This window comes from Vipera ursinii (assembly GCF_947247035.1).
Source record: "Vipera ursinii genome assembly, chromosome: 1".
NCBI lineage: Eukaryota > Metazoa > Chordata > Lepidosauria > Squamata > Viperidae > Vipera > Vipera ursinii.
This window is the reverse complement of record NC_139512.1, coordinates 50,213,642-50,240,898: the sequence shown is the minus strand read 5'-3', so window position 1 is coordinate 50,240,898 and position 27,257 is coordinate 50,213,642. Positions and strand designations below refer to the sequence as shown.

Below are 27,257 nucleotides of genomic sequence, written 5' to 3'. Positions count from 1 at the left end.
TTTGGGAAAAAAAAGCTCTGAATTTTGAAATACTGATGGATTTTAAGTTTCCGCAAATTTCACAATACGGGAAGATAGCTTTTCTTAAAAAATAAATAAATCAGGCACTTTCCATTATAGAATCCTAGCACAGAGAACAACAGGAGTGTGTAATGAGCTAAAGATTGGCAGATTGATTGGATTTCTTGTTTAAACCCAGGAACTGGCTTCTCAGAGCTGAAAGATTTGCCTCTGGCCACTTTCTGCTGGTTAGTGAAGAGAGGAGTGGGTGCATCCAAAAAGCCATCACTGGGGTATGAACAGACCATGAAATAAAGCTTAGCTTAAGAGGACATGCAGAGTAAAAATGAGAGAGTGAGCCTGAGGAGGGCTTGTTCCTAATATGTTCTTATCTCCCAGGAATGAGTCAAAGTCTTCGCCTTATTAATTATAATATCCTGACTGATTGCAAAGTGCTACTTTGGAGGGCTGCTGCTTTCCCCTCAATAATTCAGTTGAGTATTTCACTTGACTTCCTTTGTGACAGATGTAGAATGATGGGTCCTGCTGTCTCTTGCTGATCTCCTTGCTTGCTAGAGGTCAGTGGCAATTTTTCAGAGTTGAAAGCATCAGGAGAGAGTCATTCCTTCACTTTACATATTCCCGGCTACCTGTCCTCTGTATTTGGCCATCATTCACCCAAAGAATACTGTTGAGTTGGATTCATTTCAAGCAGCGCTGGGAGACAGAGAGGTTGAAAAACAAGCCTAACTCTGCAGAGATTCGAAAGGAAGGGTGGGAATGTATCTCCTATTCTGGAAGGGAACATGATAAGGCTATGAAATGCCATTCCTGCATATTGGAGTGGAGGTAGTTAGGGGAACAAGTAAGTGCTTTCCATTTCAAAACATAAGCAAATTCTACTTGCTTTCCCAGATCATTTGTGTTTGTGCGTGTGTGTGCGTGTGTTCGTTTGTGAGTTTTGCTTTTAAGAGTTTAATCAGCCGTATTGTCCAGTGTTCACACAAAAAAGCAACTTCTTTCTCAATTGGGGTTATTTTAAGCTGCCAAAAATTTCAGCTAACACATTGGGCAAATCTCCCAGGAACCTATGCTTGTGCTTACAGCCTATTCGTGACAATACAGGCTACCTTGGGGAAGCTGAAGGTGGAGGATGCTCCTCCTTCCCCAATTAAGCACAAAAGTCAAGGTGGAAGGGAACTCAGTCATTGGGATAGGGTGGAGGAGAGAACTGGCTTCTCAAAGGAGGGATCGCTTAATATTCTTAGCAGCCCAGAGATGACTGCCATAGCTTTGATTGTACTAGAAGTGGTCAGTCCCGCTTCTTTTAAATCATAGAATTAGCCCATTGCCTCACTGGTTGCCCTTTTTCAGATACATTGCAAGGCTACAAGGTGGGGAAAGGACAAGTGTATCCAAGTACTGCATTCCATTACAGCAAATGTGTGTACATGCACATGGATGTGTGCAAGCACCTGTGCATGTTGCTAAGCGTTAAGGGAGGTGTCATTTCTCCTTTTGCTGGTGATAGTCACTTCCCACACTGAGCACAGGAATAAGCAGTCCAAGCAGCCATCTCTTCCCAAAGACCTCCTTCAAATTCTTCTTCCAGGGCTGGCCTTTGGCTGTCATCCCCTTCCGCATCTGGTACCGGGTTTGCCCTCGCAAGATCAGCAGCATTTGGTGACAACAGAAGCCAGCACAGGCAAGTCCAATCCCCAGCCAGAGGTATAGCATGAGGATGACAAACATTTCTGAGCTTAGAAGAGCTCCTGCGAATCCCAGTGAGAAAAAGAGAGAAAGAGATCGGTTATTTTATAAATTCTTTTGCACTGCAGACATTCAGTCAGGAATTGTCAAGCTGATGATGTCTATCTATGTCATACGTGTACATAATATATGTCAAAATTTCTAATCTATCCCTCACAAAATGTGTTGGATAACAACTTCCAGCCAGCATTGCTATTAGTCATTCTGAGAGAAGGTGGGTGGCAACTTTAATCCAACACTTTAGACTTGTGTTTATTTATTAATGGTCAGAAACCAAATAAAAGCATGTGAATGAGAATCAATTAAAAACAGGAATGGAACTGACTTAGAACATAGAACATAGAATAATAGTTGGTAGTCTTCTAGTCCAACGCCCTACTCAAGCAGGAGAGTCTAGTCTACACCATTTCAGACAAATGGTTGTCCACTCTCTTTTTGAAAGCCTCCAGTGATGGAGCACCCACACTGAAAGCAAGCTATTCCGTTGGTTTGATTGCTCACTGTTAGGAAATTTCTCTTTAGTTCTAGGTTGCTTCTCTACTTGATTAGTTTCCAACCACTGTTTCTTGTCTTACCTTCTGGTGCTTTGGAAAATAGTTTTACCCCTTCATCTTTGTAAGAGTCCACAGTCCTAAATCAATAAATGGAAGAATGGAAAGGCAGATCCATTTGGCTGCCGATTTTATTAAAACAGTGCACATCCCAAAATACTGGTTGCCTATATGGTCAGAGGAGTCATATTGATGTTATCTGAAGTGCTGGATGCATCTAACTGAAAGGAATGAAAGATAATACAAAAATGAACTTTAGCCTGAAAGCAAGTGTTCTCTGGAAGTTCCTTTGATAACATCAGTAAAATTGAGAAAGATCCACCCATTACAATTGCTATGAGTGTGCTATCTTCCTTTCTGTCCATGGCATCATCCATTCACTCTCTTTCTCTCTATATATACACCTACAACAGAAGGGATTGTTCACTCTTCCCAGTGTTTAAATGGCTTGCTGGCAGATCTGAAATTAGGTGAAGAACCACAGCAGAAAATGCTGGTTTGCAGGATCAGCCCCAGAGCTCATGACAATGATACACTATCATACATATCATTAACCAACACTATCAAAGTTTATGCCACAGGATACTCTATTCCTCTTCATGCTGTGCTGCCTCTCTTCTTCATATCCTCAATGTTAAATGCTAAGAGGAAAGATCAGCACCAGTTTTGCCCTCTCCTTCTGGGTCTATATAGAAACAGGCAAGCTGTTGGACAATCATGGCAAGGCAGAATATGCAAGGATATTCAGAGGCACTCAGTCACTGCTGGTTTGCACAGCATAGCTTGACAGTAGCAGACTTAGAAACAGAAGTAAGCTATTGATAGCTGGTTTTCCCATTATAGTAAGCAGAGTTTAAAGTGGATTATATTCATCATCTCCTTCCCAGATAGCTAGGAGGGAAAAGTGTAAAATTAAAGAGCCAGTTTAGTGTAGTGGTTAAGGCATCAGGATAGACACTGGGAGATGGTGAGTTCTACTCCCAATTTAGGCAAAAAGCCACCTGGATGATTTTGGGCTAGCCCTAGAAAAGAGGCAATGGCAACCCACTTCTGTAAAATCTTGCCAAGAAAACTTCCCGGTAAAATCTTTGAAAATTGCATACAATTGAATAGAAGAAAAAGAAAAGGTTGTAATGATATACACATCCTGCAAGGAAATAACCCTACAGAGCATCCTCAAAAATGTATTTTTTAACTTCAGTGGAGTTAACTTACAGATATATTTGCACAAGATTGTACAGGACTATAAACATTTATTTTCCAGCATTCTCTTGATTATAATTTAATTAGAGTAATTTTCAACATAAGCATTCATTATTGATTCAGGTAAATATAATTCAGTTTCAGTCACAACTAGTATATAAAAAAAGGCGAGGACTCTTGAATCTTTCATGGTTCTACCTGCTGAATTTCTCTTTTCTGTACAATTATTAAAGACGTAGAAATCTAAGAAGAAAATATATTTTCCCGTAAAGTCCTTAGTACTGTCTGAGTTTGGATATTTGCTTACATACTGGATTAATACTGCAATATCACCTGTATAAGTGATTGTTGATTTTGCTTTCTGTTTATATACAATAGTTTGCCCCGCCTGTGTTGGTGGGAGTATGGCTTTCTCCTTGGTATTTCTTCCCTGATTAGGATATTGTTTTCTGCTTGATTGTTTGCCTGGTATTAATTCCTGCTAATCTTGCTGTTGTCTGCTACAGGGGATGTGTTATGGTCTTTTTTGCTTCCTTCTTTGCTTTTTTTTATTGTCTCTTTTTGAATGGTGTGTACATAATCCATGCTCATCTGGGTGTCGGCTGTTGGATAGGATGTGTTTTGGTCTCTTTATTTCCTACTTGGCTTATTTATTGTCTCTTTTGAATGCTGTGTACATGTGGTTAAGCCCAGATAAGCAGGGATTAACACCTAACAAACAATCAAGCAAAAAACAATACTCCAGGAAATACCAAGGAGAAAACCACACTCACACTCACCAGCACTGATGTTACCTAATCAGAAAATGAAATGATGGCAAGCAAACAACCATGCTCAGAGAATACTTAAGACTCCATAGGTAGAATTTTTTTTTCTTTGCACTTGGCTACTCTAGAGTACCTATGTATCATATTTCACTGTGGACAGACCTGCATTTAACTTTGTCTGAAAACAACTGACTGATCTAAATTGGCATTAAAATAAAGAATCACAAGAAAGAAGAGTCCTGAAATTGTTTTTTTTTTTCAGGGTTAGCAGCTGGACAGCAGATTCAGCAAAGAGAGATTCTTTGATCACAGTTTAATATTGACATCTGTTTAGTTAGTGGTGATTTCTACATTTGCATATATAATAAAATTCATAACATGAAAACATTCTGCAGCCCTAATGTCCTGACTTTTTAAAGTGATACGTTTCTTTCTTTTTTGCATTTCTTTCTTCCCTCCTTCTCTGAACGATCATTTGAGTAGGTAAATAAAGGATAGAATACCAGATTTACAGATTTTCTACACAAACCCTGTAATCTCTAGAAAGAATTAAATAGACATGTGTGGCCTATGACTTGTTGCAAGCAGCATTATCCCCTTTGAAGCAATCAGGAGATTTCCAATGTTGCTGCGTTTAATTCCTCATTTTGGGACTCCGCTAGCTTGCCAGATATGCTAAACTTTGACAGTTTGAGGTTGAGATATTAATTCTCTTATAGAGATATGTGAGTTAGACTGGAGAGCACAAACAATTGGGTTTGGAGACATTTTTCACATTAACACTGATTTATCTATAAGGAGCAATATAAATACAACAGAAATAGACTTTTTTCTGCTTGCTTTCGCCATGAAAACCTGTGCTTCAGCATCCTTCCTATGGTCTTGTAATAGCTACATTTCTAACCACTACTACCACTATTACAGCCATTCCAATTCTGTTGCATCCTGATGCCCTGTAGCTTCTTCTTGTTGCACCTTATTTACTATATGTATGCTCTTTTTCTCCCTTCCATAATGAATTAGCTCTTCTTTCAGCTTTCAAGTCTTCTGGAGAAATGTCCTGTGGACCATCCTCTTGCACAGAAATTTAAAAGGAAAACTTCAAAGTGAAAGTTTTAACTAAGAGGTTTAATTCATTCCATCCAGCTTTGAACAGTGATCAAAGTTTCTTGTACCATTATAGCTCTTCATTAATTTAGCAATGTTTGGAGTGCTGTTTTGTGAATGGTCATTTATTTTATCTAAATTGAAAACTGATTGCACCTTACATTTTACAGTCATTTAAATCCTCCTCCCTTACAATGAGTTTCTCCAACCTATACTATCAAAATCTTTTCACAAAACCATGCTTCTGCCATGTGATAAATCCATTAACAATGACCTAATCTGTCTTTAGCTTGAATGCTCTTTTTTGTTTGTTTGAGTTTTGCTGTTCTGAACTAACACAGCTGGTAGGGAATAACATCTGATTACATACAGACGTAATCAGAATGTCTCTTTCCCAAATCTCATCAGGTCCTGAGTATATTTGCTTTGATCAAGGAACATATGCATCTTTCTGAAAGGCATGTAGGCACAGATCTGGTACTTCTATTACAATAAAAGGGGGCAAGCACTACAACAGGAAATCTCTTTGCACAGCTTCCATATCAGTTTAAAACAAATGCTGGGTTAAAATCTGTGCAACCAGAATAGCTATTTGATTAGAATAATGTGTAAAAAAAATAACCTACAGGTAGTTCTTGCTTAAAGACCGTTCATTCAGCGACCATTTGAAGAGATGAAGTTATGGCAACACTGAACAAATGGTAGCAATGACCAGTCCTCCAAGTTACAGCAGTCACAACATGCCTATGGTCACATGATCAAAAATTGGGCACTTGGCAATTGGCCAGCATTTATGACCACAGGTACACTTTAACTCCTTCCACGCACCTATCTGCCCCTCCATACCTGCCCTGGCACTCCATTACTGTTGCCTATCCCTTGCCACCATCTTCTTCCCACCGCTGGCCCAGGATCCAAGAACTGGGTGAGGGTGGTGCCCCCAAAATGCCCATAGTGAGCATGGCAGGGTAGTGGAGCCTCATCTGCTGAAGGGAGGTTAACAGACCCAACTAGAGAGGAGGTAAGAAGTTGGAGCTGTCAGAGGAGGCAAGGAAGTGGTATGGACAGCAGCTCCCCAGGCAAAGGCAACAGCTGTGACTTCAACCAGAGAGCCACTGCCCATATTACCATGCTGCCTCCTCCCTAGCTGGGCCCAGACAGCATCCTTTAGCAAACTAGACTCTACCACTCTGCCACTCTGCCACAGTCACTGCACACCTGTATCTGGGGCTTTGTCCTTGTTATTTAATGGGTCTTTATTTTTCTAGCATTTGGGGTTATATTATTTATTTAGTTTATATCCTACTGTTCTTCCAGGATCCCACCGAATCAAATATATTTTTTCTGCTTAATTTCCACAATAATCCATGAAATAGGTTGTGCAGAGGAATAGTAATTGAGATAAGGTCATTCAGTGTAATTCCAAGGCTTAACGGGCATTTCAGCTTTTGTCTCTTCCATCCTTCTTCAAACCTCAACCTCTACCCTCCTGTGATTATCACTTGTTCATTTAATAAGGATTTTCACTCAGTCAATAAAAAGCTCCAATTAACAAAAGTGATTTGAAATTTGGGGTCTTAAAAAAATACAAAGTACAACCTTTCTTGAATAGAAGTTCGCTGGAATGAAGTCTGATGAAGCACTCTTGCTAACTTATGAATATTAAAGCTCCATATTCTTTCACTGTGGCAAGTAGGCCATTTACAAAGACTGTGTATCTCTGGTTAAATAGTATTTTAAATATTTGCTGATTTGATCTTTTTGTCCTTCATTTTATGAATCCGGTAAAAATCTCATTTCAGAAAACTGGATGTACCTAAAAAGTACAGAGATCATTGGGATGAAGTGAGTTATTTACAAAGCTCACACCAACTAAAGATAATAGATTGTCACTTAAGGTAAAGGTAAAGGTTTCCTCTGTCCAGTTGTGTCCAGTTGATCTACTCACATTTGCATCCTTTCAAACTGATAGGTGGGCAGGAGCTGGGGCAAGGAACGGGAGCTCACCCTATTGCACAGGACTCGGATTGCAAAAATGAGCTATCAGCTTTTCAGATGACAAAGTCAGCATCTTTAACCACTGAGCCATCACCCCCCCCTCTTTTATCACTTACCTTTCTGTTAATCTACCTGGTTATAGAAGAGCAGCATGTACTCATCCATCAGCCAGAGTAACTGGCATTCTGCACCACCTGATGTTCAGGAAGAATATCATAGCAGGACTGAGAACAATCTTGTTCCAAACAGCAGTGGAAAAAAGCAGCCTGAAGGAGTTTACTTTGCCTACCAAGTCAACCAAATACTCAGCTCTGCCTCCTATTGACAGTTCTCCTGAGCCCAGAGAGTAGCACACCTTGGCCATTCAAACAAAGTATGATCAATATTGACCAAAACAGCCTCCATACTGTCCCCATGAAGATCTCATTCTCTCCTTCCTTTGTCCCACTTCCCTCATGTATCTTCTCTTTTAAACCCTAAAGCCAAGCTAAGTCTACCCACTTCTTTCTCATTAATATCAACCTCTCCAAGAAACAACTTCTCTGAAAATCTAGATAATATACAATAAGCAAATCAAAAGAAAATTCCAGATGTTTTTCCTTATTTGTGATACTTTATATGGATTAAATAAGACTGTGATATTTAAGAATGCAAACCAGGGTGAAATTTAGATAAATTTAATTATAGCTGCCTTGAATTCCTAAAGGAATAACTGGATATAAATCTAATAAATAAATTACTAAATAATCATGGAGTAGGATCCCTGATGACTTTCTCTATTAAATGGCACCATAGTGATATAAAAATAAGGAGGCTTGGCAGGCAAGCAAGTGTGTTAGACTTTGATTTCCACATTATCGTTACTTGGACTTTTACATTTAAACATAGTTTAATTTAAATTTATGTGCTTTCAGCATCCCTAAGATAACAGAGATTTTTGTTCTACTGTATAGAGCTTGGTGCAATTTTAAAAGTTTCCTTTTCCTCAAGAAACTTATAATGATCAAGTAGAGTACCTATAATTCCTTCGGGGGTTTCTAAAAGGTCCTTTGCAATATTATCATGTCAACCTAAGAAGAGATTGTCAAGAGAATGTCAGTAGGAAAGGTCAGAATCAGGCTAATTTAAATTCCTGTCTATAAAGGTTGAACCATAAGCAGTCTTGCTTTCCTCTAGAAATGGATGCCTATACTACCTTTTTATTTATATTATTTTGTGTACATGTGGCAACCAGTGGCATTTCAATCTTCATGACATAGCTACAGTATAAAGCTATTTCTTCAACATTAGATCCCCAATTTCCATTATTTATCAGATTGATCTCAAAGGAACCGAAAGAGAAGAGCTATGGTGGATGAGATCAAAGTTAAAGCATCCTGTTTCCAGTTTTCTATTTTGTTTTGATGCATCAGATTATTGTTCAGCATATACCCAGAGGAAACCCTGCACACAGCAAAAATTGACACTTGGCATGAAGATCTTGACCTGTTACTTGTGCTGTGTGTTTAGTATTCTGGGATAAAATGCCTCTGAACCTTTAAGTGTCTTATCAGTCATTGATGGAATTAGGTAAGAATGAATTTACTAATTTCCACTAGTGTGGCAAAGCACATCCTTCTGTCCTTCTACTGATGCTCATCAACTTTCATCAAGCCCTTTAGTTTTGGTGTCCTCGTGATGATCAGGAGAATCACACTTTTCATGGTAGCAAATAGCTTTCATTAACTGTGACAGCTGTAACAGTGGCAGCTGGCTCCTTCAAAATACTTCTTTAAACATGACATTAAGTTTGGACCGATTTAACTTTCTTTTTTCCTAAATACAGTGTGTCCTTTCATTCTTGTCAGGTTGCATCATGAACGGTTAAGAACAAAAAACAGACCAGTCTCTTTTAAAAAGCAAAGAATAGTCATGTATAATTAGTCTCTCCTGGAAGATGGATTTGCAGTAGCAGAAAAGGAATTTGAAGAAAAATATTAATTGGATTCCTGTGCTATCCACTTTCATGCTGGGGTTCTGTTGGAGGATGTGCAGACATACTTCCTCCCCAAAAGCTGCAATCTTCATATGGGGTCACGTTTTCCGACCTTCAGCAGTGAGGAGTCATTTGCTTTGCCACCTCCTCCAAGTACAGTATAAATCTTCTCTACTCCATTTACTGAAAAATACACGCAGCTATTTAATCTTGTTGAAGTAAGCAAATAAACCGATTTAATTTTTAAATTGATGACTCATCCTGAGTAAACTTTATAAAATCTGGGTATCACACAGTCTGCACAGCTTATACTTGAATATAATTTTCTTCCAGATGGATATGGGGTGATTTCATGATGGTCATAGCAAAACTGTTGCTAACAATGGTGTTAGAAATGACAACTCATGATGATGATGGTGAGGATGTCTTTGTATTCATTTCTAGGTTTGAAATCCATTCTTGGCTACCCAATGTCTAGCTCAGCTTTCCTCAGTTTTTTTTTTATTGAAAAGTTTTATCATACATTTTATCTTTGACAGTCCCCCTCTACCCCTCCCCTATCCCTCCCTCCTTACCCCTCCCCCCCTCCCCACCCCCACCCCCGACTTCCCAGAGCTAAGTACAAGGTATAAAAAACAAAAAAAAATCATAAACATCCATATGCTAACAACCATGAGCTCTAAAATCTATCACTCTCTAGCTCATATAGGATAACTACAAACACTATTAATATAAAATATATAAAAAAAAACAGGAAAAAAAGAAAGGAAGACTTATTCAAATGCTACATGAAACTTCTTAGTTCCATATTTGTTCTGGATATACTCAATCCATTTTCTCCACTCCGTAATATAGCGTTCTTGCGAATGATCTTTCAAATAGGCCGATATCTTTGCCATCTCTGCCAGGTCAGAAACCTTTAAAGTCCATTCTTCTATAGTCGGCAGTTCCTCCTTCTTCCAATACTGACCTATTAAGAGTCTTGCTGCCGTAATTAAATTCAACGTCAACTTAGTGTCCACAACTGTAGCATCTGTAATTATTCCCAACAAAAAAAGTTGCGGACAAAACTTTATCCTTTGCTTAAAAATCTTCTGCATATTCCACCAGATTTTTATCCAAAAAGCCTTAACCTTTTTACAAGTCCACCATATATGAAAATATGTTGCGTCTTCGAGCTTTCCTCAGTTTTATGCCCTTCAGTTGAACTGGACTTCAACTCCTACTACTGCAATCTGCAAACATGGAAATTGTACTTTAGCACATAAGGGGTGTAGGCATTCAGTTGGAAAAAGCTGCTGAAATTTTTCTAATTTTAATTTTAACTTATTGTTTCAGCTGGGTTATTACAGAATAAATGCATAAACATAAGAAAGGAGTATCATTTCTTTCCTTGGACCTAGCTGGTAGAGTATAGCTTCTCAAGATGTTGCTATTCCTACTATGAAAAGGATCTGTATTACTCTGCCTGGGATTTGTCTAGCTAGGGAGAAAATCTTAAAAACTGTGGGCTCTTTTTACAGATTCAAGCATTTTCAAGACATTTTCCCCATCATGTCAAGCTTGGAGCTAGGACTTCTGAAAAGTCCCTAATGTGTACTGACAAGGCAGCAATTTATACGGAATTGTGGCTGAAGGTGAGCGCCATGAAGACACATGCCAGACTGGATAGTGGAGTGGAATCTCAGTTAATAAGATGGTATGGCCAGGTTAATATTAAGATATTATTATTAACATTATTATTAACATATTATTATGTTAATGCATTATTATTAACATAATAATGATTCTTCAACAACAAGAAGACAGAAGTGCTGTTTGCCCAAAAACCATATAATTCACCTTTGATTCTGTTTTAACCTAGTTGGATTATCACCCCTTAAGGAGCAGGTTCATGATTTGAGGGTCTTTCTAAACTCCTAGCTACTGTTAAATAGGCAACTGGAGGGCATAGTTGGGATGGTCTGCTCACTTTTGAGTGGTGCATCAATTGTACCTCAACCTAAAGCAGAAGGCATAGGTAGCAATTACTCATGTCCTTATCAACTCTTGGTTAGATTATAGCAATGTATCTTGAAGACTATCTAGAATCAGCAGTCACTAAAGAATGCAACAACCTATTCTCTGGTCCTGAGAGTCACTAGAATGATATGAAACCAGTGTTGTGGCTGCTATTGTTGCCAGTAGACTTCTAAGGGTAAATCAAAATGTTGCTTTTCTCTTATAAAGAACTATACGATTGGCACCTTAGCATCTTCTGGATTGCATGAGAAATGCAGTGCCAACCATCTAGTGCTTGCTTCCCTTCTAGAGATATTAGATACCAGAAAGAAGAACTAGAAATATTTTTCTGTATGTGCTCAATCTCTATATGAATGACACCTTCTGTGCCTTTTGAAAGGTACTCAAAACAATTGTTTCAAACAACATTCAGTCTGGGATGTCACTTACACCGAAGAATTTGGGCAATTGCATTTTATTACAACTGAAGATAAAATTACAAGCTTTTCAGATTTTTATAAGTATATAAACAGGCAAGAGCCCAAATGGAGCTGATGCTACACAAATACTGTAATAAATGATGACACAATTACATACATTTCTGCATCAGAATAATTCATGTCTCAAATATCTGAGAGAAGGCGCCGTTAAAGAAAGAAAAAACTTTCTAGCGACAGCATAATTTGGTTCTCTTTCCCTGTCAGGCTCTTCCTGTCATTAGATCCTCGGGGAAGCTACATCATTATTTTAATTAAAACAGATCCTGTAATCTTGCAAGTGTCAGAAAGCATGCTGAAGCCCATAATATAACTCAGGCAAGCAGAGGCAATGATAGTGCTATACTGTTCTATCATCAAGAGAGGTCTGATGAAGAATGGAGAAATGCAAGCACTGTGTCAGACATTATGGCTAAGAAAGATCCTAGAGTGGCCACACGCCCTATTTTTGTAGAAGATATTCCTATCTGAAATAAAAATATTTGAAAAGATGTCCAGAGCAGCTCCAGTTTATAAACTCCTGAAGGGAGAATCAGAGGTCTTGCAGTTGTACATTAACATTGAGCCCTGGCTGTAGACCAGGGGTGTCAAACTCAATTTCACTGAGGGCCGCATCAGCATTGCGGTTGCCCTCAGGGGGCCAGATGGGTGTGGCCTGGGTGGGCGTGGCCTACTGGGTGGGCATGGCTAAAGTGCGTATGGCCTACTGGGTGGGCATGGCCAGCTCTACATCGTTCGCATCAAGGGTGCCTATGGGGGCCTGGGCAGGAGTGGGACAGATCTGAGGGTCTCTGGCAGAAGGAGGGTCTCTGGGCCAGGGCCAAGGCAGTGGGGGCCGTTCCCTCACTGTTTCCAGGATGGCTTCGCGGGCCGCATGAAACCACTTCACGGGCCGGATCCGGGCCCCGGGCCTTGTGTTTGACATGTCTGCTGTAGACTGAACATGCACGCAAGTCATCTGGCCCTTATGATAAGATGTATTTACATAATAGTCATAATTTCTAGATTTGCATGAATGTATCACACGCGTAATTTTTAAGCAAATGTATGATTACTTTGCCTTAACAATTTAATGGATCATATCATAGTATCTCTTTTACTTCTTTTTTCCTCCACTGTGTAACAGTGAGCAGAGGGAAAGCAGCAGGAAAAACTTGGCAAAGTGTTAATTTTAAGAAACTGATCCTACTTTTTTAAAAAAGCTTTCTGATCTTCTTTGAGGAATTAACCATAAGGCAGGCTAGAGTTTACAGAATTGCATGCTTATCACTGATACCTGAAATGGTATAAGGTTCCTGCCTTGAAGAGGGGATTAGACAAGACGACCTCTGAGGTCCCTTCCAGTCCAATGAGTCTATGATTCAAATGTATCATGGTATCTAATAACCAAGTTGGGAGCATTTACTCATAATAAAACAATAAAGAACCCTCATGAACATAGTCTAGGTCAGGGGCGTCAAACTGCCAGCCCGCGGGCCGGATGGATCATAGCAAAACTGCGCCCACCCCATTGCCGGCAATGGCAAAAAAGTTGCGATACGTTGCGACATGTCATGTGACGTTGCGAGTTTGACACCCCTGGTCTAGGTCAATCAGTCAATGGATATCCTGTATACTCATGTGCCTGCCATTCTTTGTAAGACTTGCCTTTTACCATCCCTCTGTAAGCTTTTTGTCAATAAAATATAGAAAGATTATATAGACAAGTCCATCAAAAGAAAAAAAAATTCTGCAGTTATTTTCAGAACTGAACCATAATGTGTTGTGCAAAGTATCTCTTATTCTTCATTATTTTCTGAGCTTTGATTCTTGGGATTTTCTACTAAGACCAGGATTGGAGGAATTTTAGAACAAAATCTAGTATTGACTATAAAGTCCAAAATCAAAATTTCTTTCATGTTAAAATAACTAAACACTTCAATTGATATATATGCGTGCTATGCACATCAATCCTCAGAAATAAGTCTTACCAAGTTCCAAAAATTTTATTCTTTAGTTAATGGGTTTTAAAAGGCTCAAGCAGGTTTATGCTTTTTATTCTTAATTTTTTATACATTTAATTCTGATCATGTGTAATGGATGTGTATGAACAGGATATTGCTAGATTTTTTTTGCTATTTTTTTTATTTAAAAGTTTTTCAATACATTTTATCTTTAACAAAACAACCCCTCCCAACCCACCCACCCCTTCCCAACCCAGCCCAACCCTCCCTCCCTCCCCTTGCTATTTGAGGTAATACAATACAATTAGTCTTCAGAACTCCTCAAGTATATATTCTCCAACTTGTTTTAGTATCTGAAGTTTAAAAAAATACCTTTTATTCCTTTGCAATAAAAATGTAATAATAAAATAAAAATGTGTTGCCATGAAGTAGCAGCTGCATGTTGCCTACTTGTAGGATAATTCTCTCAATCACACTCTGAGGAGCAAGTTCTCCTTGAAAGCTATTATATTGTTAAGACTCTTGTCAACGTTTGAATGCTGTGTGGCCATCTTCCAGCACCTTTCAAAACTCCCACGTGAACAATTGAACGAGTACTCATGCATTCACTTCCAGGAATTTCATGAAATCTAGGAATTTTTACTGCTGGCTAAACTTTGTAACAAGATAATATTGTCAAAAGCATAAGAAGATCTCTGAGGAATCAGGCCAACTTCATCCCACCCAGTATTCTCTTGCCATACAGGATAACCAGTGTCTATGGGAATGTCACAGCAGAACATGAGTACAATATCACCTCCTACTCATATTCCCCACCAACTGGTAACAGGAGTTTACTCCTCTGAAACTGAAGGTAGCAAATAGCAATCAGCTGTATCAGCCATCAGGAGAAAGTACTAATACAGTATTCTTATTCTTCATGAATGTGTCCTTCCCTTTTTAGCCATCCAAAGTGCTGACCATTGCTATAGTTTCTGACTGCAACCATAATTAACATCTGAATTATGTTTTCTTTTCTCCATCCTGCATCTCCTGCCATTCAGCTTGATTATATGACTCTGTTATCACTGCAAGAGAGATTGCTGAGAGGAAAAAACCCAACATTATCCTATTCCCTTATCATCCCAATGTGAATATTGCAGATGTGTCCACCCCCTTTTTTTAAAATCCTAAACTTAAAAAAAACAACAAAGAAACTATGTCAGTTCCAAGGAATTGTTGCAAGAGGAGAAAAGGGAGTGATGATACTTACCTGAGAAGAACTGGCTAATGGAGTGAGGCAGAAGAGTTAGGAAAGCCAGTGGGCTGGCAAAGGAAGTTGAGAGTGCAGCAGAAATATAAGCCACCCCAGCCACCAGGGAATCAAGGCAAGCCAAGGAGGTATACAGACAGAACATGATGAAGTTCCGCATATTAGTATTCCCAATGCAATTCCCTGTGAAGAAACAGTGGTGGTCATGCCTCTGGGTGGTTCGGGCACACAGTCTACAGAAGTGAGTGCCAGGCAGGGCTGAAGCAGGGGACCTGTTTCCATCTGGCCACTCAGTCACCCCTTTGGCTCCTCTAGCCAAATCTGGGCCCTTCCCCAGGTCCTCCTCGGGGGAGTTCTGTATTACCAGGATGTAGTTGCCCAAAGCATTAGCTGAGAGGTACAGAAAGAGAGCCCCATGCAGCAGAGCAGAGGAGAAAAGTGGGGTGGTGGAAGGGTCTTTGAACATGCTTGGAATGAAGAGGAAGAGCTGGAGGACGAAGGTCATTAAGGAGATACAGAAGAAGTAGGCTGGAGCGACCACATTGAGAAACCTGAGCATTAGCATTGTGGATTACATTCCTGCAGGGGAGAGCAAGAAGAGAACATGCATTACCACCAGCAACCTCATCCCTCCACTTGCTCTTTCCCAGTCATGTCAGGTTCCACATCTTCTTTGCCAATTCACTGTTGGGAAGACAACCCCCTCCCACAGCCCCTTATTCTCCTTCCCCTCTGTTTGGAGGCAATCCCCTCTCCTCTTTGTCCTCTTCACTTCCTGCTCAGCCAGGGTGCAAAGAGATTCTTTCCAAGAGAAAAGGATCTCTCTGCTGTACTTCAGAGAGCCTCAGATATGATTACAGAGTTTGATGGATTACACTGGCTCTTCTTCTGTCCCTGCCTACTTTCCTGGCAGCCCCTGCCTAGACTTCCTGGCTCAAGTTCTCTCCACACTTGCCTGGAAGTGTATTCCATTGACTAGTGAGTTTACTTTAAGTAGAGACATGGGGGATTCATTTCAAAGTCTGCAGTTGCAGAGTCCCTCTTCTGTGCAGGATGTCCTTCTTACTATTACTAATGATTGTGCAATATTATTGAATAATAGTGGGGAATTGGGGACTATTCTAATTTGCTGCAATAGAGATCATGAACAATGCTCTAATTTAGCATGGAAAGCCACAAATCTTCTCAGCTGCTATCTGGACATACACATAATTAGGAAATGCTGCAAACAGCTGCTGAAGTGCTGCCCAGCCTCCAACAGTGCACTGGGAAGGAACTCTGCCACACAGCCCAAGCTCTTGCTTTCTTCTTTCTGTCTGTCTGGTGTGACTGTGCAGCCAGTTCACATTATAAAATGAAGCTACCAAACGTTCATTTCCAGACACCCAAACATGGATGCTTTCCTATGACTACTTCTCACCTCCTCCCCACCCCGCCTTTCTCACAGTGTCTCTAGGCTTCGTTCTCTGTTCCAAAACAAATCTATGTACGACACATACATAAAACACTCTATGACAAGAATGACTGCAGTAAAGAAACCGATACACAAAGCGTTCTGTTCCCTAGCAGCAGTCCTGGTTTTCATACACACACATATGCACACTCACAGGCACACAGACACTTGCCACCCATTCATTGTCTCTAGCGAAATGCAAACTTAGGAACTGTATTTCTCCAAGAAAAGATTCTTGCGGCTTTAATTCACGTAGCTTAAAACAGCAAAGAACTTTTCTGAGCCAGCACTTTGATCCTGATGCCAAGTGACTTCCTTCTCCACTTCTGAACTCAGATATGTCTGGTTACCTGTCTGCCAGGATTATTAAATAACCTTGGAATCCCCTTGCTAGTAGCCTTGGTGGATTCCCCCACCCACCCTAACGTACAGATACAGACACACACACAAAGCACACACAAACACACACACACACACGCACACATTTATTTATGCAGACTTACCTAGATGCCTAAAGCCAAGCCGTAGGTGCTGTCCATTCACCACCGTCCTCCTGCTATGTTGTGGCGCCCCAGGCCAGCGGCTGCTTTTTTGTCGGCAGCAGCAATGTGAAGAGCGGAAGGACTCAGAGAGCTCCCGTTAGAAGCATCGCCGCTGCCACCAGCTCTCCAATGCACAGGGCTCAGTGGGGGTCCTCCCTCTGCAGCCCCCACAGGTTCCTGCTTTGTCTTAACAGGGGAGCTGTCCTCCCCTTCAGCGCCCTGATGTGCGTTGACTTGAGGAGCGCCACAGGGAGCTGTCCCTTCAGCACCACCAACAGCCGCACTCTCGCTCCCTCGCTGGAGAGGCGGGGGTATAAACAACAGTCTGTGAAAATCCGGAAGAGGTGCCCCTCTCTACCTGGAGCCTTTCCAGGCAGCCTTCCTGAACATCTTAGTTGAGCCTAGAGACTCAGAAAGGTAAATGACCTGTGGAATAGGAAAGAAAATACAAGCTTTGCACTTGGGAGTTCAACTATTCTCTTCTGTTTCCTCCCGAGGTACATCCATTTCAATCTCTTTTTTTTTCCCCTATGAGGGTGATCAGAGACTGATGAAAAGCTTCAAGCAAGACATAAGGGCAATCGTACACCCTCAGGGTTGCCCTCTAAGTGCCGTTTATTACTGAAAGCTTTGTTGTGTTTGTCATTAGGTTTAGCACATATGGTAAATGTCTTCCAGATTGCTTTGAAAAATGAAAGAGATGAGTAATCATTTCTGGACCAAAATAATGACAAAGTTTGAGACTGTATTATATAATTAAGTAAAATCCAGTTTCTGCCTAGTAGGGATTGATGGGCACTGAGATACCGTGTGCCTGTTTAAATGCTCCTTTCCCTAATTCTAAATATTAGTCCATACTGGATCAGGCAGTGCATGTTATGATGGAATTGGATAAGCCTGACTGCACAGAAAACTGATGACTGATTCAGAGACTTTTTTTCTTTAATCTGAATTGAAGCATTCTGGATGTGAATTGGTAATATATTGCACATATCTCTTAATTGGTGGCGCAGGCCATTATTGACTTGCAAGGTAGATTTTAGATATCATATCTTGGAATGGAAAACATGAGCATGCATGGCGTAAAACTGGGTTTTGGTTGTGCTTATGACATACTGAACAGCAGTACTCTTACTATTAGCAAGGAATGCTGCATATACCACAGATATATAGTAGCTAAGTCTGGAACCTAGCCTAGACCTTTTGTATCTTTCTAGAAATCATATATGTCTTCATTGATCAAGGCAGATTGATGAGAGTAAATGTCAAAGAGGAAGAATTTAAAAATGAAATAAAAAAATACAAACACATAGTGTGTCTGTGAAATTAAGAGAAAGGAAAAGAATGTAAAAGAGCTAAATAAAGGTTTATGTGGAATGGAGTTGAATGAAGTATGCAATTAAATATAAGTGAAATGGCCAAACCTATATCAGAAAATGTGCATTGCTATCAGCTGATGGTTATGAGTTAAAATTAAACTAAGAATTCATAAGTTGGTGAGGGTTGCTTATTACACTTAAATGAATGGGATAGTTGAAGAATTAAATATCAGTTCTGATAAAAGCTGTAACATTTTAAATGAAAGTAATTGGGATTGGTGGAGGAGAAAAAGGTTCTTCTGAGATGGCTATCAATGGATGAATGGGTACAGAGAAAACTAGCACATTTAACTACTCAATACTGAATAAGAATTCTGATTTATTTCCTTTAAAAAACCTATGCTTGATTTAAATTCATATTTACTGTATGTCTTTTCATTCTTACACACAGAAGAGGAATGAAAATAAATCCAAAAACATCACAGTATTGATTGGACAATTGGAACAACAACAAAACTAAGATAATTACTAGAGGATACAAGGGTGAACAGGTGAATAAAGTTAAAAAATAAAAGTGATGTGATTATTGGATGAAACTGAAATGAGAAAATGCTGAAAGGAACATTTATATATATTTGTAGAGAAATGATGATAATATATTTTAAGAATGGAATTGAGCTTAATGGTATAAATGTTATCCAAGTCCCCAAGTAAAAGTGTGGTAAGTACCACACTTACCCTAGGGATAAGATGGAAAGCCAATAAATTTTATTAAAGAAATAAAGAATGAATGAATGAATGAATGAATGAATGAATGAATGAATGAATGAATGAATGTCATGCTAAGACAATCTAGAAAAACTGTAAGGTTATTGTTATAGATTCTACTAGTAAATAAATATTATAACATGGAAAATATTTATTTATGCAGTGGCTGGAAGACTTTTTAAATCTGCAAAAAATTATATCCATGCCTGCCCCATGAATAAATGATCAGTTTAACTTATTCATTCAAAACAAAATGTTAACACCTTCAGAAGTATTTGTTGAATAAAATCTTGGTCCCGTAAATGGTACAAGGGAGATTTCTTTCTCCTTTTTTCAATGTTTCACAAGAAATTTAATCCTAAATATGATGCCTATCAAATTGGATTTTGTGATCAATGGATGTGATTGTTTTATTGCCATTTAGAGACTTTTTACCTCCTGAATTGCATGTGGTTGTGCAGTAATTTAATAATAATTGGTCCTCAATTTAATTTCTGCTGTAAGAACCTGCTGTGTTAGAACATCTTTTGGATATAACATCTAGTAGCTATTTATACAACAATGATCTTATATTCTTGGTGAACTGGCATAAGGAAAACAGCCTAGTTTTAAATACTGGAAAAACCAAAGAGATCATTGTCAATTTCAGAAAAGGCAGGCACAGCCACACTTCTCTGCACATCAATGATTCACCTATGGAGATGGTTACCAGCATCAAATTCCTGGGTGTGCAGCTAACGAGTAGGCTGGCTTGGTCACTCAACAGCAAGACACTGGTGAAGTGGGCACAGCAGCGCCTGTATTTTCTGCATCACATGAGAAAAGCACATCTTCCTTCCTCTATCCTTACCACTTTCTACAGAGGGACGATCGAGAGCATCCTGTCATACAGCATCACAGTCTGGTTTAGAAGCATCACTGCTTCAGACAGGAAGGCAGTGCAGAGAGTGGTGAGGATGGCTGAAAAGATTATTGGCAGTTCCCTCCCTTCCATCCAGGACATAGCACATTAGCGTAAGATTGTCTGGGACACTACACATCCTCTTCACGACTGTTTTCCTTGTTACCTTCTGGGAGGAAGCTCTGTGGTATTCAAAGCAGAACATCCAAATTCAGTCACAGTCTTGTTCCATACGGTATTAACCTTGTGAACCCTAAAGCTTCTTCCATCCGTTATGTATTCAAGATGGACGGTGATTAATATTTATATGTTACTTATAAGTAAGGATGTAGGTCTATACATATGTGGTATATGGCATGTTTAAATGTGTTTTACATATGTGCACACTTTTACAGCAAGCAACTAAATTTCATTTTTAATGTGTGCCATTGTGCCCACAGTAAAAAATGATAATAAAGGTTATCTGTTTATCTATCTATATGATCACTTTGAGGCATTCTATGAATTTTAGATTTATACTCAAACGATTATTTCTTCAGTCTCCATCTTTCATTATCTTTCTGCTATGCCTGACAATTGGAAGAATATTAATCTTGTTCCTCTATTTCTAATCACCAAATTCAAAAATCACCAGTTTCTATTTTTCAATTTTCAGCCAAAGGTCCATAATACCTCAATGGTGTTCCAGTCACTAATAAATGTACTTGTTGTCTTTTGCTTAATCAAGCAAATTAATTTACAAATTCTGCAAATTCTGTCATCTTCAACAGGTATTCCTCCACTGCAGGTAATTCTGAGTCTTTCCATCTTAATGCATATAATAATATCTCTTAGGACATGGCTTAAAAGTTTTACATTCTGTTAATAAGGAAGACATTAAATATATGGCTGATTTAAAAGTAATTAAAAACAGTAAACTGAACAGAATATATTCATTTTATTTCCATAAGAGGCACAGTGGCTCAGTAGCTTAAAGACTCTGGAGAAAGTCTTAGCTCTGTAGGTTCAGATCCTAGCACTGTAGTGAATTCAGGTCACTTGCCTTGGCTCCTGCCAACCTAGCAGTTCAAAAGCATGGTACATGCAAGTAGATAAATATGTACCACTTCAGTGGGAAAAATAATGGTGGTTTGTGCAGAAGTACAAACCCAAACAGTGCTGAACCTGCCCAAGTGTGACATCTGAATGCGAGATGACATTTGTGGAGGGAAAAAGTGCCAGATGCTGCTGCAGAATGCCATTAGACATTCTGAGCACAGAGCTAATTCACTTCTTGTGGTGCACTTCTGGGTAGCACGTGAGCATGAATCAAATGGACTAGCAGTTTAGGCAGCCAAATAACTATTTTGAATTAACACTGTAGTCTCCTGACTAGCGTACCATTGTCATACACTAAAAAAATACTTCCATAGCCCCCCGCCCACCCAGTATACAGCAAATGTTCACCTTGATAACCAAGATGAACATTCATATAAATCATGTATGCTATACATACAACTTTAGAAAACTAACACACACACACACACACACACACATTCTGCATAAGTCAGAATAAAATCTTTTGCCAACATTATTTGCACATCTGGATAAGGTCATGTTAGCAGAAAAAAATACCTCTCTTATGCCTGTCCAAATCATTCAAAATAATTCTGAATTAAATGATGATCTAAATCACAAAAAGTGGCAGTGACTCTGGTCTTCCATCCTATCCTTTTGACTAAAAATTCTCCAAAAGATGTCTTCCAAAATATTACTTTAAAACCTACAGGACAGTGATGGTGAACTTTTTAGAGACTGAGTGCCCAAAAACCGCTCCACTTCCCTGCCCACCCCATCCCGTGCCCTGCCCCTGCCCACCCACAGGGCTACCCACCATCTCCACGGCCCACCGCAGCAGATCATCCAGGCGGCCCTGCAGCACCATGGCAGCCACGCCCTCTGCCCATGTCCCACAGCATCATCTGTGCACGACGGTGTGTGTGGGCGGAGCCTTGTCCCTCCTGCCCAGCTGCCATGTCCTTGGCTGCACTGATCCACGCAGGCCGTGCCTGGGGGCAACTCTCCTCTGGGGGGGCTGCTGTGGGGAGGGGGCCATGGGGGGAGGCGGGGCTGGAGCAATGCATGCATGCCCACAGAGAGGGCGCTGAGTGCCACCTCTAGCACGCATGCCATAGGTTCGTCACCACTGCTCTAGGAAAGGATTTCTCTATGTCTCCATGTAACTTCCTGTTATAGCAACATTTTCAGTATGTTTCAATTTCACATGTCTTTTTTCATATAATTTTCATTATTTCTATGAGTATATTATGCTAAAATAAATTTATTTATTTATTTATTTATTTATTTTTATATACCGCCCTTCTCCCGAGGGACTGCTTGTTGTATCCAAAAATTGTTTTTCTGCTACATAGGATGCAACATAGGATGAGCCTCTGCATGTTGCTTATTTATTTATTAAAATTTATACCATGTGGCTAATATAATAGAATTAAAATATTAGCTTAAATATTAAAATATGATTAAAATTACATGACTGCTGCTGCATGAACCTGTGTTCCAAACTCAGGTCTTTATGAAGTTGTTATTAAGAAGAAATTTCTTCTGACTTCAATGTAGTTTACTCCCAAGTGATCTTTAATTTTCTTTTCTTTTGGTGAATAATCTATAAACTGTTCAAGATTATCTTCAGGATATTTAATCAGTATATATGTATTCTGAATCTTTCCCAGATTGTCAATGGCTTTAATTTTTTTCAATATAATAATTAATTCATTATGAAGACTTCACATACAATCTGCCTGGAATGAATTAAAGCTTATCAGAGCAAGGAGAGCAATAATTCAATAAGTTATAGGAGACAGGTATTTTAAGAAAATAAATATATTCCTGGTAGTTACTGGAGCAGAAATATTATATCTTGTATTATATTATATTATACAATTATATCTATCATTCTGCTTATATAAACAAGGCAACAAAAAGATTTGGGCTTGCAACTTTTCATGGAAAATTTCTACTAATAAACTCCAGTACATTTATGAAGCTTTATAATGAACTCCAACAGAGCGTTGAATATTCAACATCCAAAAGATGATCCTTCATTTTCAGCCTCAAAATGGAAATGACCAATTGCAAAAGATAAAATATTAATTTTCTTTTAATTCTTTCTCTCCAAGGATCTCCTTATAAAACCGCCTTCACTTAGCTATATCTACAGTTAAAACTCTACTCTTCTTTCATAAATTAGAATCACAAGTTACAAATAAACTCATATGATAAAATTTCACCAGCATTTTCTTCTTGGAAAAAATAATTTGCAGGGAAGGATGCTTAAACCTTCCCACATTTTTTGTTTTTATTTCTATGTACATTTTTTTCCATTTGAATGTTCCATCTTTTGTCTGGAATTGTACCGCTGAGGGAAAATAAGTAGTAAAACAGGAGGTGTTTGAATGATTAAATCCCTTTCCCCTTAATTCTCCTCTTCAAATATCTTAGATCCCAAAATATTTTTCTCTAGAAAAAAAAGCAAACCCAACGGTTACGCTAATCTGTATAGAACTTGCCTTAGACACAGAAAAAACAATTTACATATGAGTTTACACTTCTGGTTTAGTCTCTACTAGGCTATTTGCTCTGGTGTAAGAAAATTAATAGGAAATAGATAACTACAGAAAAATATTGTCAGTTCAGAAGATAATCTTAAAAGTACAATGTCTGATGTATTTGGAGATTAAAAAAAGCCTAGCATGCTGCAAAGCCATGCACTAACTTAAACGATAAATAATTATAATTACACCTCTTAGTAATTACAGATCCAAGGCATTCTAACATGGTTCAATATGCTTCTCCATCTTGTTGAACCTTTATAGGACATTGTTGGAGAAATAATTCAGAGTTTTATTGCTCCTTGATATCTAACTCCAAAGAGCTATTGATACCCTTGGATGTTGTGTAAGTTCAAAAATGAATAGAATGAGGACAAGCTGAAATTTCAGTCCAAGCATGATGCAGGTAAGGAGGGAGTTAAAATCAAGTTTTAAAACCAAGTATAGTGTTTCTCCACTGTGTAGATGTGTTTCTTGATAATCAGTTGTAATTGGATCTGTATTTAATAACTGTGGTACAGATTGCATATGTGTAACTAAAGGTTGTGTGCCAACAGTGACCATTTCTGAGTTGGATTTGGCAACATTATACACATCTTTATTATATAGACCAACAACTGCAATAGCTCTACAGAGGTAAAAAAAAAAAAGGCAAAGTTTCCCCCGCACATGCGTGCTAATTGTTTCCGACTCTAGGGGCCGGTGCTCATCTCCATTTCAAAGCCGAAGAGCCAGCACTTGTCTGAGGACGTCTCCGTGGTCATGTGGCCGGCATGAGTAGACGCCAAAGGCACACGGAACGCTGTTACCTTCCCACCGCAGTGGTCCCTATTTTTCTACTTGCATTTTTTACATGCTTTCGAACTGCTAGCTTGGCAGAAGCTGGGACGAGTAACAGGCGCTCACTCTGTTACGCGGCACTCGGGATTCGACCTCCTGATCAACAAGCTCAGCGTCCTAACCCACTGAGCTCTACAGAAGCCTACCCTTTAAAATGTTGAGATATTTTAGTTGGTACAAAATACAGCAGCTAGGCTTTTATTGAAAGATCTATGCTGGTTGTCAATAGCTTTTCAGATACTATTTAAGATGTTGGCAGTATTAATCTTTAAAACTCTAAACAACTTCTGCCATTAGGAAACTGTCCAGCTTTTAAGAACTGGAAGAGACTCCCTCCTGAATGTACTCCCACTGTTGAAGGCTCATTTATCTGACAAACAAGAGACTTCCTTTGTGCAGACTGCCATTCCTTAGGCAAGCTGATACTTCTGCCTTTGGACAAGCAACCAAGGCACACCCCTTTCACCAGAATTTTCACAGTTAACTCACAGCACTATTATTTCAATTGTATCTCTCTACATTTTTAGTTTGCATTATATATTTTGATTTTTACTAGCTAAACCGATTACTCAGCTAACTAGAAGGCTATACATCAAATCAGTCCACCCTTAGAAGATACAAATTATGGGTGGCTGTAGTCAGAGCCTTCACCTAGAAAAAGAACAAAGGTAAGCTGAGGTGGTAGGTGGCTGAGGTTGGGTATGCTGGAGAATAATCTCAACAATTTGCCTTTTGATCAATTGTATGTAATCACATCCTTCAAAGCAATTATTCTGGGTAAATATCTATAATATCTTCTCAGAATCCCTAATGTTTTTATCAGATGACAACTACTGAGGACTCTTATTTTATATCTTTTGGCTCCAAGGGATACAATTATACCTTGGAGCCAGAAGATATAAAATTTTTCATCAGTCTTAAATCAGCTAAAGATGACTTTAAAGTCATCAGTATTAGTACTTCTTGTAATTATCAATATATCATTGGCACACGTCTCTAATAAGGAATTCATCTCCTCCAAAGTAAACACGCACACATTGCATAGTGTCAAGTATGGATTTATGTCCTAATAGAATTACTTACAAATATGTAATTGGAAAGCACAACATAGGACAAGAGGAATTAAAAGCAAAAGCCCTGTGATTCATGGTTACAGTGTTTGATTAGGGCTAAGGAGACCTCAGTTCTACTCTCAACTACTGTGTGAGTCCTCATTGGATGCCTCTCTGGCCAATCTATCCCCTAGGATTATTGTTTTGAAATTGGGAGAAAAAGCAGTATATACTCTGTCTTGAATTCCTGGAGGAAAATGCATCTATGTGTGCAGATATACCTGAAATATAGTTATACAATTCAAGCAAAGAAGACATTAGGTCTCATCAAAAATATTAAAGGGACTTGAAAAAATAAAGAGCTGAAGTGCCTTTTCCAGCCTCATGCACCTGGATCTATTCAGATTGCCATGTCCATAAATTGAGAGGCGAAGAATAAAGAAGAAACTAATTCTCATGGTCCAGGAATTCTCAGAAATATGGAAAAGAAAGGATGAATGGATAGTATTGGAAAAAAGGGAGCCTCTGGGGATTGATTTTTATTTTTAGTACAATTTATATTAATAATCAATTGCCTTTAGCTCTGCTTCTCTTCATATTCCAGAATGAAAAATCATTTGCCATATTCCCATATCATAGTCCCTTCTATAAAACAACCAGGCGCTTTAACACAGTGAGTGGATTCTTGCATCACACTAAGCAATAGGGTGTGCCTTGTCTGATTTAGTCTTAACATGTTGTGTGACCTGCATGGTTCCCACCTGAAGAAAGACTGTGGGAAAAAGGCACTGAATGTGAAACCTAAGAAGATGGTTGTATCAGCCTGCAATGAACCAGTTTCTGATTTACTATTATATATATTAGCTTTTTGCTAGGGACACGGTGGCTCAGTGGGTTAAGACGCTGAGCTTCTCAATCAGAAGGTCGGCAGTTTGGCGGGTCGAATCCCGAGTGCCGCGTAACAGAGTGAGCGCCTGTTACTCGTCCCAGCTTCTGCCAACCTAGCAGTTCGAAAACACGTAAAAATGCAAGTAGAAAAATAGGGACCACTACGGTGGGAAGGTAACAGCGTTCCATGCGCCTTTGGCATCTAGTCATGCCGGCCACATGACCACGGAGACGTCCTCGGACAAGTGCTGGCTCTTCGGCTTTGAAACGGAGATGAGCACCGGCCTCTAGAGTTGGAAACGACTAGCACGCATGTGCAGGGGAACCTTTACCTTTTACCTTTATATTAGCTTTAGAGTATTTTTCAGACTTGCCAAGTTTAAGATGTATGAACTTCAACTCCCAGAATTCCCTAGCCAGCCATCTTAAGAGTTGCCAAATGTAAAAAACACTGCTTATAGACAGAAAATTCTATGCTTCAAAGAGAGACTTGGAAAAAGAGAAGCACATGAGTCTTAGTATACAAAATAAAAGAAGTAGTACTGGAGACTATAAGTAAATCAGGAGATTAAGATGTGAAATAAAAGAAGCCTATGAGAAGGAAATGGCTATGTTTAGGACTTTGTCAATCACAAAAGTAAAATTTGAGCAATAAATAAATTTATCCTATATGAGCGTTCTTGACTTCTTTTATTATTTCTGCTGTTTTTAATTTTGGTCACTTTTATTATATTTTTTTCTGTTTTCAACTGTTAGCCATGGCACTCTTTATAACACTCTATGGAAATGAAAGTTTGACTTTAAAGAAGCAGGAGAGGTAGA

The 27,257-nt window shown here is 39.1% G+C and overlaps 1 protein-coding gene across 1 annotated transcript; it reads right to left on the bottom strand.

Annotated features, from left to right (window-relative positions):
• Window positions 1–1,506: 1,506 nt before the first annotated feature.
• On the bottom strand, window positions 1,507–15,629 carry ZDHHC22 (zDHHC palmitoyltransferase 22; the record flags this gene model as incomplete). The annotated part of the gene is made up of 2 exons (XM_083349816.1): window positions 1,507–1,772; window positions 15,065–15,629. 2 exons carry the CDS (start codon window positions 15,627–15,629, stop codon window positions 1,507–1,509), a joined length of 831 nt encoding a protein of 276 aa, XP_083205942.1.
• Window positions 15,630–27,257: the final 11,628 nt, after the last annotated feature.